This window comes from Salvelinus fontinalis, chromosome 18 (assembly GCF_029448725.1).
Source record: "Salvelinus fontinalis isolate EN_2023a chromosome 18, ASM2944872v1, whole genome shotgun sequence".
NCBI lineage: Eukaryota > Metazoa > Chordata > Actinopteri > Salmoniformes > Salmonidae > Salvelinus > Salvelinus fontinalis.
The window spans coordinates 43,266,459-43,278,843 of record NC_074682.1 but is presented as its reverse complement, the minus strand read 5'-3'; the positions used below and the strand labels follow the sequence as shown (position 1 = coordinate 43,278,843).

At 41.5% G+C, this 12,385-nt stretch overlaps 1 protein-coding gene across 2 annotated transcripts in view; it reads left to right on the top strand.

The window, feature by feature from the left end:
- LOC129815595 (transcription factor SOX-13-like) overlaps window positions 1-12,385 on the top strand; it is a 71,057-nt gene that overhangs the window by 40,476 nt on the left and 18,196 nt on the right. The window contains exons 5-10 of one of the 2 annotated variants that reach the window (XM_055869553.1): window positions 1,500-1,586; window positions 2,123-2,295; window positions 2,813-2,881; window positions 2,990-3,104; window positions 5,596-5,669; window positions 11,533-11,695. In XM_055869553.1, the coding sequence (XP_055725528.1) occupies window positions 1,500-1,586; window positions 2,123-2,295; window positions 2,813-2,881; window positions 2,990-3,104; window positions 5,596-5,669; window positions 11,533-11,695 (681 nt within the window). The remainder of the gene's footprint in view (window positions 1-1,499; window positions 1,587-2,122; window positions 2,296-2,812; window positions 2,882-2,989; window positions 3,105-5,595; window positions 5,670-11,532; window positions 11,696-12,385) is intronic. The other variant, XM_055869554.1, reaches the window with a different exon arrangement.

The following is a 12,385-nucleotide window of genomic DNA, read 5'->3' as shown; positions in this document are numbered from 1 at the left end:
TTCTGATCATTACATTGCTCTTTGGAGATCTCTCCTGAACATTGATAGAGGTAAATGTGAAGGATTTTCAGTGGATCACATTAAGACTGAGGAGGTTAGATGAGTTTACCTTAGCTCTCAGTATGCTCAAGTTTGTGCTCCTATTCATTGGCTACAGGATTACATTGAATTTCAAATGTCTGTTTTTCTTATTTGAGAGGGAGTTATTTGAGAGGGAGTTCTTGGGCTTCTACACCTGCATTGCTTGCTGTTTGGGGTTTAGGCTGGGTTTCTGTACAGCACTTTAATACATCAGCTGATGTAAGAAGGGCTATATAAATACATTTGATTTGATTTACACAATGTACTTTCCTATTGAAATCCTTACAAAGTAGCAGACCTTGAGATCTGTTTTGAAATATTGATTCAAACGCATGTGCTCACTCACTCACTCACTCACTCACTCACTCACTCACTCACTCACTCACTCACTCACTCACTCACTCAACATGCACGCACCCCAGACGCATGCACACACACCATTTAACTTTGTCTCTTCATACAATATGGTGGCTGAACAACAACATCAACAAATCAAATGTATTTATATAGCCCTTCTTACATCAGCTGATATCTGAAAGTGCTGTACAGAAACCCAGCCTAAAACCCCAACAGCAAGCAATGCAGGTGTAGAAGCACGGTGGCTAGGAAAAACTCCCTAGAAAGGCCGAAACCTAGAGAGGAACCAGGCTATGAGGGGTGGCCAGTCCTTTTCTGGCTGTGCCGGGTGGAGATTATAACAGAACATGGCCAAGATGTTCAAATGTTCATAAATGACCAGCATGGTCAAATAATAATAATCACAGTAGTTGTCCAGGGTGCAGCAAGTCAGCACCTCAGGAGTAAATGTCAGTTGGCTTTTCATAGCCGATCATTAAGAGTATCTCTACCGCTCCTGCTGTCTCTAGAGAGTTGAAAACAGCAGGTCTGGGACAGGTAGCACGTCCGGTGAACAGGTCAGGGTTCCATGGCCACAGGCAGAACAGTTGAAACTGGAGCAGCAGCACGGCCAGGTGGACTGGGGACAGCAAGGAGTCATCATGCCAGGTAGTCCTGAGGCATGATCCTAGGGCTCAGGTCCTCCGAGAGAGAGAGCGAAAGAGAGAATTAGAGAGAGCATACTTAAAATCACACAGGACACTCGATAAGACAGGAGAAGTACTCCAGATATAACCAACTGACCCTAGCCCCCCGACACATAAACTACTGCAGCATAAATACTGGAGGCTGAGACAGGAGGGGTCAGGAGACACTGTGGCCCCATCCGATGATACCCCCAGACAGGGCCAAACAGGCAGGATATAAACCCACCCACTTTGCCAAAGTACAGCCCCCACACCACTATCTTCAACCACCAACTTACCATCCTGAGACAAGGCCGAGTATAGCTCACAAAGATCTCCGCCACGGCACAACCCAAGGTTACAAAAAGTAAAAACTCATCCATGTCCTGTTGGCAGTCATGCCCACCATAGAGAAGCTGCTGAGTGTCGACTGGAGGGAGAAACTTCTGGACAAAAGCTTCCTGGGAGGCAATCACTTGAAAGGTGAGCTCTCACCCCTTTACCCCTAAGCCCTGACCCCTCATCTTTACCTCTCATCCTTTTACCCCTGACCCCTTTACTGCTAATCCCTGATCCCTCATCTATACTGCTCACCCCTGACTGGCCCATCAGTGCTCTGTCTTACCTGTCTCTCTCCATCTGTCTGTCAGTCTCTGCCTGCCTGTCTCTATATCGAATGGTCTCTATGTATAATCCTGTTTGTACTCATCTCTCTCTCTCTCTAACCACAGTTTTCATGCGTGTAAACTCATGCCATATAAAAAAAATCACAACAAGTGTGATGGAAACAGAAAGTGGCAGTACAATTTTATAAATATGGACAGACAATTTGTTCGATATGTTGTGTGGTCCTTCCAATTCGATTTGGAAAAGCATGGGCAGTTTAGGCTACAGGATGGTGATGAGCTTGATGCTCCTTTCCAATAAAATCTAGGGTCTTAATTTGTATGCTAGTGACATGATCAGTGCTTAGCTGCCAATTAACAAATAAAAATGATCTTGCACTCTTGCTCTTTCAGGCACTCCAGAGTCTCTGGCAGAGAAGGAGCTGCAGTTGTTGTTGATGATCAACCAGCTGAGTGGTCTGAGGGAGCAGCTGCTGGGAGCCCACTCTGAGCAGAGGAACATGGCCGCCTTGCTGTTGGAGAAACAACAGCAGCAGATGGAGCTGGCCAGACAGCAGCAGGAACAGGTGATCCTGACCTCTGACCCCTAATACGCACACTTTTTTATTTTTTTATTAACCTTTATTTAACTAGGCAAGTCAGTTAAGAACAATTCTTATTTACAATGATGGCCTACCCCGGCCAAACCCTGACGATGCTGGACCAATTGTGCGCAGCCCTATGGGACTCCCAGTCACGGCCGGATGTGATACAGCCTGGATTCAAACCAGGGACTATAAGGATGCCTCTTGCACTGAGATGCAGTGCATTAGACCGCTATGCCACTTGGGAGGCCACTGACCCCTAACCTGGGTTTACCTCGTCTTACCTGAGTGTACCTGGGCTAGACTATATGTTTTTAATGGGCATGTTCCTCCACCCAGGCGTTGCTGATTCATGCCATATCTTAGTAGGTATTTTGTAACTAATCATATGTTATAGTAATCTGTCAGTCGATGACAGTCTGACGTGGCACCCAACTATTGGTTAAAGCATGCAACATCTGAGCAGAGGAAGAGAACAACTGTGTGTGGTTTATTTCAGATCGCCAAACAGCAGCAGCAGCTGATCCAGCAGCAGCACAAAATCAACCTGCTTCAGCAGCAGATCCAGGTGAGTCCTTTATAAATTACATGCTATTTTTATAATATCATTTTGAAGTAACTTTGGGGTAACTCTGGGTGTGACTGACCTTGTGCCCTCTGTCTGACCTGGTCATAGCAGGTGAACATGCCCTACGTGATGATCCCAGCCTTCCACCCCAACAACCAGCAACTACCTGTCACCTCCGACACACAGATGACCATGCCTCTGCAGCCAATCCCCTGCAAGCCAGGTGAGTCACACCCCGCCCCCAACCTCTCTTAGTAAATCCCCTGACAGCTAAGTGAGTCACATCCCGCCCCAAACCTCATTTAGACAATCCCCTATAAACCAGGGGGGGTCTAATCCGGCCCATGGGTGGTTTAAGTAAAACAATTATATATATATATATATATTGCCTTCAGAAAGTATTCCCACCCCTTGACTTTTTCTACATTTGGTTGTGTTATAGCCTAAATTTAAAATGGATTAAATTGAGATTTGTTGTCACTGGCCTACCCCATAATGTCAAAGTGGAATTTTGTTTTTCAAATGTTTTATAAAAAAAAAAATGACATGAAAAGCTGAAATGTCTTGAGTCAATAAGTATTGAACCCCTTTGTTGTGGCAAGCCTAAATATGTTCATGAGTAAAAATGTGCTTAACAAGTCACATAAGTTACATGGACTCACTCTGTGTGCAATAATAGTGTTTAACATGATTTTTGAACAACTACCTCATCTCTGTACCCCACACATACAATTATCTGTAACGTCCCTCAGTCGAGCAGTGCATTTCAAACACAGATTCAACCACAAAGACCAGGGAGGTTTTCCAATGCCTCATAAAAACAAGAAGCAGACCATTGAATATTCCTTTGAGCATGGTGAAGTTATTAATTACACTTTAGATGTAATTAGTTAATGGAAGTGATTGGAGAACTGAGGATGGATCAACAACATTGTAGTTACTCCACAATACTAACCTAATTGACAGAGTGCAAAAAAGATAGCCTGTACAGAAAAAATGCTTCCTGTTTGCAACAAGGCACTAAGGTTATACTGAAGGAAAAAAAACATGACTGAGTACCACTCTTCATATTTTCAAGCACGGTGGTGTCTGCATCATGTTATGGATATGCTTGTCATCAGCAAGGACTGGGGAGTTTTTCAGGATAAAAATAAACAAAATCGAGCTAAGCAAAGGCAAAGTCCTAATGGAAAACTTGGTCCAGTCTGCTTTCCAACAGACACTGGGAGACAAATTCACCTTTCAGCAGGATAATAACCTAAAACACAGATCTACATTAGAGTTGATTGGCAAGACAACATTGAATATTCCAAAATGGCCTAGTTACAGTTTTGACTTAAATCTGGTTGAAAATCTTTTGCAAGACTTAAATGTCTGTTTAGCAATGATCAACAACCAACTTAACAGAGCTTTAAGAATAAAATTTAAAAAAAGTTATATATTTTTTATTTTACCTTTATTTAACTAGGCAAGTCAGTTAAAAACAAATTCTTATTTACAATGATGGCCTACCCCGGCCAAACCCTCCCCTAACCCGGACGACGCTGGGCCAATTGTGCACCACCCTATGGGAGTCCCGGTCACGGCCGGTTGTGATACAGCCCGGGATCCAACCAGGGTGTGTAGTGATGCCTCTAGCACTGAGATGCAGTGCCTTAGACCGCTGTGCCACACGGGAGCGTCCTTATATTAAATATTGCACAACCCACAAAGACGCAAAGCTGTAAACGTTGCCGAATGTGTTTTTAAAATGTAATTACTCTGGGGTGAATACTTATCAAATTAAGATATTAGTTTTAGGTTAGATATAATTTTTTAAATAATTATTCTTCCACTTTGACATTAGAGTATTTTGTGTAGATTGTTGACAAAAAAATTACAATTCAATCAATTTTAATACCACTTTGTAACATAACAAAATGTGTAAGGCACTGTATATATATGTCTTTATTTACTTTTTGGGAGGGGACTAACTCAATGTGCTTTAAAATGTCTAAAACCAATTTGAAACTGTGTAGAAATGACAATGGACCTTCTTTCATACAGTTTCTTGACTGTAAAGCTAGGGAGCATCAGAAATGAATATTTTTTCTGTGCAAATTTCAACATTGAGGAAATCTAACCAATTTTCAGTGTGGTCCTCCGGACCTCGTTGAAGACCGAATGCAGCCCCCCGGGCAAAATGAGTTTGACACCTTGGGCTAGATTGAAGCAGATAGAATTCCACAGACCATGTCCCCAATGCAATGCTTTCCAAAAAGGAGGGTTGGTTGGGGCCCATTGGTGGGATGTGGCATGGCTTAGATTACTCAGTGGTTCATCATAAACACTCAATCCTCTCATACACTATGAAATCAAATAAGTAACGAGATGACATCAAGTGATCGCTGTGCACTTTTAATGTATTGTAAATGTCAATCGCCCCCCCCCCCCCAAAAAAAAAACATTGTCAATTTGGCGCCTCTGTTTTGTTTGTCTTGTTGCTATGTACTGTGCAAATTGCTTGAGCAACGAACAGACGTCCATTTCATATGGTATTGTGGTCAGTAACCTTCTCAGTCAAACCCCCTTTTCCCTGTTCTTGCCCTTCAATGTGTTGTGCAGTCACATGGTAGTACAGATAATGTTTTCTAAATGTTGTTGGGATGTTATTGATTTTGTTCCCTTCTGATAGTGATTGTGAAGCTTTCATCTCCCCCTGTTTTATTTAACAGTGGACTATCCCATGCATCTACTGCAGAACCTTCACTCCGCCCCTATGAAAAGGCCCAGTGGTACCTTCCAACAGGTAGTGATTTTCATCCATATTATACTGGACATATACCTATACTATAGTATAGCCTTATTATACTATATTACATACTGGTCCTTTGTAACTCAGTTGATAGAGCATGGCGCTTGTAACGCCAGAGTAGTGTGTTCGATTCCCGGGACCACCCATACGTAAAATGAATGCACACATGACTGTAAGTCCCTTTGGATAAAAGCGTCTGTTAAATATTATTATCACTATACACTATACTGTACACATTACACTACATACTATACTGTACACATTACACTACATACTATACTGTACACATTACACGACACTGTATACTATACTGTACATATCACACGACACTGTATACTAAACTGTATACTGTACACATTACACTACACTGTATACTGTACACATTACACAACACTGTATACTATACTGTACAGTGTATACTATACTGTGCATATTCCACTACACTGTATACTATACTGTACACATTACACTACACTGTATACTATACTGTATACTGTATACTATACATTACACTACACGGTACACTATACTGTATACTATACATTACACTACACGGTACACTATACTGTACACATTACACTACTGTACACATTACATTACGTTGTATACTATACTGTATACATTACACTACATTGTATAGTATACTGTACACCAGCCTTTCTTAAAGTATGGGTCTTTGTGTCGCGGACCTGTTAATGGTGGGTCGCGACGTGTCAGCGTAAATTGATAATTATTTAATTAATTACTGGAATTGATTTGGCCAAGTACACCTGCGCTCTCTGTTCAGTGTGCTCTCTGCTTAGCAGCGGTCTCTGCTCAGTTTGGCAGCTTCGCGAGTGTGAGAGGGAGATGCCCGTGTGCTTCGTGGTTTACCAGATCTTTTTTCTGCAGTTTTCTTGAAGATCACTCCGCGACACACACGACACAGCGCTGTCGTTCAAGCCACTGACTTGTCATTCCCACTTGCCATCACTCACTGATATCATGAAATGGACTCGTGCTAGCCTCAGTTCTGACTGAGCTCAATTGTCATGAAACGCATATACAGCGATGAGTTTCTCTCTCTTTCATACAAACTTATATTGTTGGCATTTTATAACAGGTGATGATACGTGTAACAGTATAACTTTAAACCGTCCCCTCGCCCCGACACGGGCGCGAACCAGGGACCCTCTGCACACATCAACAACGGTCGCCCACGAAGCATCGTTACCCATCGCTCCACAAAGGCCGCGGCCCTTGCAGAGCAAGGGGCAACACTACTTCTAGGTTTCAGAGCAAGTGATGTAACTGATTGAAACGCTACTAGCGCGTACCCGCTAACTAGCTAGCCATTTCACATCCGTTACATACGCATAAATAAGGGAGTACTACAGTAACTAACTCTCATAGTAGTAGATGTGAGTTTCTCTTTCAAACAATCCCCTGGTCTTGTACACAGCTAATACCTAACATTCGCTAAAGCAAGCTAGCTACTTATGAAGATGAAAAATGATCAGGCCTACTGTACATCTTACTGTTGAAATGATTGACCGTCTTTCGGATGGGACGTTAAACGGGTGTCCTGACTCTCTGAGGTCATTAAAGATCCCATGGCACTTAACGTAAGAGTAGGGGTGTTAACCCCGGTGTCCTGGCTAAATTCCCAATCTGGCCCTCAAACCATCATGGTCACCTAATAATCCCCAGTTTACAATTGGCTCATTCATCCCCCTCCTCTCCCCTGTAACTATTCCCCAGGTCGTTGCTGCAAATGAGAACGTGTTCTCAGTCAACTTACCTGGTAAAATAACGGTAAAATAAATAAATAAATAAATTGTTGAAAAAAAACTAGTCTGGGTTGGAACTGTTTCTGTTAATACAATAATAATTGTTATTCTTAACTGGAATAAACTGTTTGAAGCAAGATAAGTTTTGAGGCAAACACAAACACACAGTTATGGGTTGTTCATCTACAGCAGGAAGCAGTCTCCTGCCTGACTGAGAAAGCAGTAGATGTTCTGGTCCAGTTTGGCACCACATACCTATGTGAGTCAGGGTACTCAACTCTGACATACTTAAAAAACAAGTACAGAAACAGTTTCAAGGCTGACCATGACCTCAGTGTTGCACTGTCAAAAACAGAGCACAGAATAGACATGCTCTCATTAGGACTGTGTGTGTGTTTTCTGGTCTACATCTGTGTGATGTTATCAATCAGTAATTCTAGTTCAGAATATAAAATATGTATTGTGTTTTAACAGCAACAGTTCCAACCTAGACTTTCTTTCAACAATAATTTCTACAGTAAGATGTACAGTAGGTCTGATCATTTTTCATCTGTACTGTTACTTAGTGTTGCACTATCAACAAGCCTGTGTGTGTGTTCTGTTATACATCTGTGTGATGTGATCAATCAGTTTATTCCAGTTCAGAATGAAAATGATTTAATGTATTTTAAAAGCAACAGTTCCAACCTAGACAGATATGTAAGAGTGTTTTTAATGGGGGAAATAAACGAGTAGATATTTAGTTTTTGTCTATATAGCATTTGTTTTAGACATAAGGGCAATGAAATGTACCGATTATTTATGTATAGTTGCATATTTTCCTAAGCTTGGGTGCCATGAAAACACATTATTTCTAATATGGGTCCCAGTCTGAACACTATATCCCGCTGCACACTATACTATATACTATGCACTACACTGTACACTATACTATACACCATACTATACACTACGCTATACAATAAACTGGGTGGTTCAAGCCCTGAATGCTGATTGGCTGACAGCCGTGGTATATCACGGGTATGACAAAAAATGTATTGTTACTGCTCTAATTAAGTTGGTAACCAGTTCATAATAGCAATAAGGCACCTTGTGGCTAGCACTACAAATTGACAACAGACTTTCAGCACGCTTATAGGAATTCATCAAGCACAGCACTTACACAAATTACAGATTGGCTGAGAGAAATTGATGATATAAAGATTGGTGGGGCTGTTTTGTTAGACTTCAGTGCGACTTGACTTGACATCATCGATCAGTCTGTTGCTGGAAAAACGTATGTGTTATGGCTTTACATCACCTGCTATATTGTGGTTAAAGAGTTACCTGTCTAATAGAACACAGAGGGTGTTCTTTAATGGAAGCCTCTCCAACAAAATCCAGGTAGAATCAGGAATTCTCCAGGGCAGCTGTCTAGGCCCCTTTTAAAAATCTTTACTAACGGCTTTGGCACATTGGCTTAGAGTAAAGCCAGTGTGTCTATGTATGCGGATGACTCAACACTATACACGTCAGCTGCCACAGCGACTGAAATGACTGCAACACTTAACAAAGAGCTGCAGTTAGTTTCAGAATGGGTGGCAAGGAATAAGTTCAAAAACTAAAAGCATTGAATTTGGGAAAAATCGTTCAGTAAACCTCACCTAAATCTTGTAATGAATAATGTGGAAATTGTGCAAGTTGAGGAGAATAAACTGCTTTGCGTAACCCTTGATTGTAAACTGTCATGGTCAAAACATATTGATACAACAGTAGCTAGGATGGGGAGAAGTTTGTCCATAATAAGGTGCTGCTCTGAATTCTTAACAGTGCTATCAACAAGGCAGGTCCTACAAGCCCTAGTTTTGTCGCACCTGGACTACTGTTCAATCGTGTGGTTAGGTGCCACAAAGAGGGACTTAAGACAATTTCAATTGGCTCAGAACTGCTGGCCCTTGGATGTACACAGAGAGCTAACATTAATAATATGCATGTCAATCTCTCCTGGCTCAAAGTGGAGAAGAGATTGACTTCATCACTACTTGTATTTGTGAGAGGTATTGACATGTTGAATGCACCGAGCTGTCTGTTTGAACTAATGGCGCACAGCTCGGACACCCATGCATACCCTAAAAGACATGCCACCAGAGGTCTCTTCACAGTCCCAAAGTCCAGAACAGACTATGGGAGGAGCACAGTACTACATAGAGCCATGACAACATTAGATTTAAGAAACGGATAAAAATACACCTTATGGAACAGCGGGGACTGTGACGCAACACAAACATAGGCACAGAACCATGCATACAAACGCACGATAACATACGCACTATACACACACGCACACATGGATTTTGTGTTGTAGATATGTGATAGTAGAGTAGGGGCCTGAGGGCACACACTTAATGTATTGTGAATGTATTGTAATGTTTTTAAAAATGTATAACCTTCATTTCACTGGCCCCCTGGAAGAAGGCAGCAGCTAATGGGGATCCATAATGAATACAAATACTGCACACCTGATTCAAATCATCAACTCATCATCAGGCTTTGATAATTTGACTCAGGTGTGTAGTGCTAGGGCAAAAAAAGTGTGCACCCTTTGGGTCCCCAGGACCAGGATTGAGAACCACTGCACTATACTATATACTATACACTACACTATACTCAAGCAATAAGGCACGAGGAGGTGTGGTATATGGCCAATATACCACGGCTAAGGACTGTTATTATGCACAACGCAACGTAGAGTGCCTGGATACAGCCCTTAGCTGTGGTATATTGGCCATATACCACAAACCCGAGGTGCCTTATTGCTATTATAAAAAGGTTACCAATGTAATTAACAGTAAAAATAAATGTTTTGTCATACCCGTGGTATACGGTCTGATATACCACAGCCAATCAGCATTCAGGGCTCAAACCACCCAGTTTATAATATACTATACACTATACCAGGGTTATTTGACTCTTACCCTATGAGATCCGGAGCCTGCTGGTTTTCTGTTCTACCAGATAATTAATTGCACCCACCTGGTGTCCCAGGTCTAAATCAGTCCATGATTAGAGGGGAACAATGAAAAAACACACTGGAACTGGCTATACTATACACTATACTAAATACTATACACTATACTTCACAGTAATACCTGTGTCCAGATTCAAGCTTTCGTTTGCACCTGTTCATTTGGCGAGGAAATAAAATAGAAAAGGAAAGCAAATGATGTTAATGTTTCTATAAAGACAGTTCCATGTCTTTCTTTTCTGTATTTTATTCCCCTCCTGAAAATAAGCTGCAAATATTGCACAGGTGCAAGCCTTATTTTAGCATGGATTTATTGTATTTTTGTGCAAATGTCATGTTAGTGGCTGAATCCTGTACTATGTATGGCCCTAAAGGGTTCATCATACTGTAGTCCAAAACGTGTATGCGTACACACAGCAGTGTTCTAGAATATTTGACCGTTGGCTTTCATACTTTTCAAATTCTCAACTCAGCTCAAGCAATTTCTCCAACTGTCATCACATTCAAATGAATAGAGTACTCGTACCGGGAGACGGGTTGGAAATTGTGGCGGCCCTGTGGCCGAACTAATACGTCTCAGCTTCCGTGGACAATGATTTATGCTTACGACGCTAGCTCTGTTAAGACTACAGATACAGGCTAGAACTCTTTGAAAACACTGTCAAAACAATGCACTCCAAATTAACAATGGATGTTTCTGGTACACTAAACCCCATTCACAATTGTGTGCACAATGGATGCTCTTTCTGCACAGTTGGTTCTCAAGTGGAAAAGGGCATCACATAAATAACTAAACAAAAGAATCAGGACAGAGAGAAAGAACAGGCAACAGAAATATTTGATTAAAGAAACACTACAGAGGTGTGACATGCCATATCTGTCATGCATAACCCTAACACATACACCTCATATCTCGGTGTGTGTTTGTTATATTGACATGGATGGGAACTGTACGTTGTATGTGTTTTTTTTAAATATTTACTCAGTGTATAAGTATAAGCAGTGTAGTGTATTGTCTTTGTGTGTTTCTGTGTTGTGCTGACACACCCCTGATGGTCTAGTATTTTGTATCTTTTCCCCTTAGGAAGCCAGCCAGCCTCTGAACCTGACCTCCAAGCCCAAGGGAATGGACATTGGGAACATCCCCAGCCCGCAGGCCTTTGAGCTGGGCACGTTGACACTGCAGGGGGGGTACAGACCCAGAGACAACCATAGAGACAGCCCCTCACGACCTGCACTTAACCTGGGTCAGTCTGCACACACACATTAATGCTACACACACAACACCTACATACTAGAGGTCGACCGATAATGATTTTTCAACACAGATACTGATTATTGGAGGACCAAAAAAAGCCGATACCAATTAATCGGAAGATTTCTTTTTTTAAATGTATTTATTTGTAATAATGACAATTACAACAATACTGAATGAACACTTTTATTTTAACTTAATATAATACATCAATAAAATCAATTTAGCCTCAAATAAATAATGAAACCTGTTTAATTTGGTTTAAATAATGCAAAAACAAAGTCTTGTAGAAGAAAGTAAAAGTGCAATATGTGCCATGTAAAAAAGCTAACGTTTAAGTTCCTTGCTCAGAACGAACATATGAAAGCTGGTGGTTCCTTTTAAAATGAGTCTTCAATATTCCCAGGTAAGAAGTTTTAGGTTGGAGTTATTATAGGAATTATAGGACTATTTCTGTCTATACCATTTGTATTTCATATACCTTTGACTATTGGATGTTCTTATATGCACTATAGTATTGCCAGTGTAACAGTATAGCTTCCGTCCCTTTCCTCGCCCCTACCTGGGCTCGAACCAGGGACACATTGACAACAGCCACCCTCGAAGCATCGTTACACATCACTCCACAAAAGCCGCGGCCCCTGCAGAGCAAGGGGAACAACTACTTCAAGGTCTCAGAGCG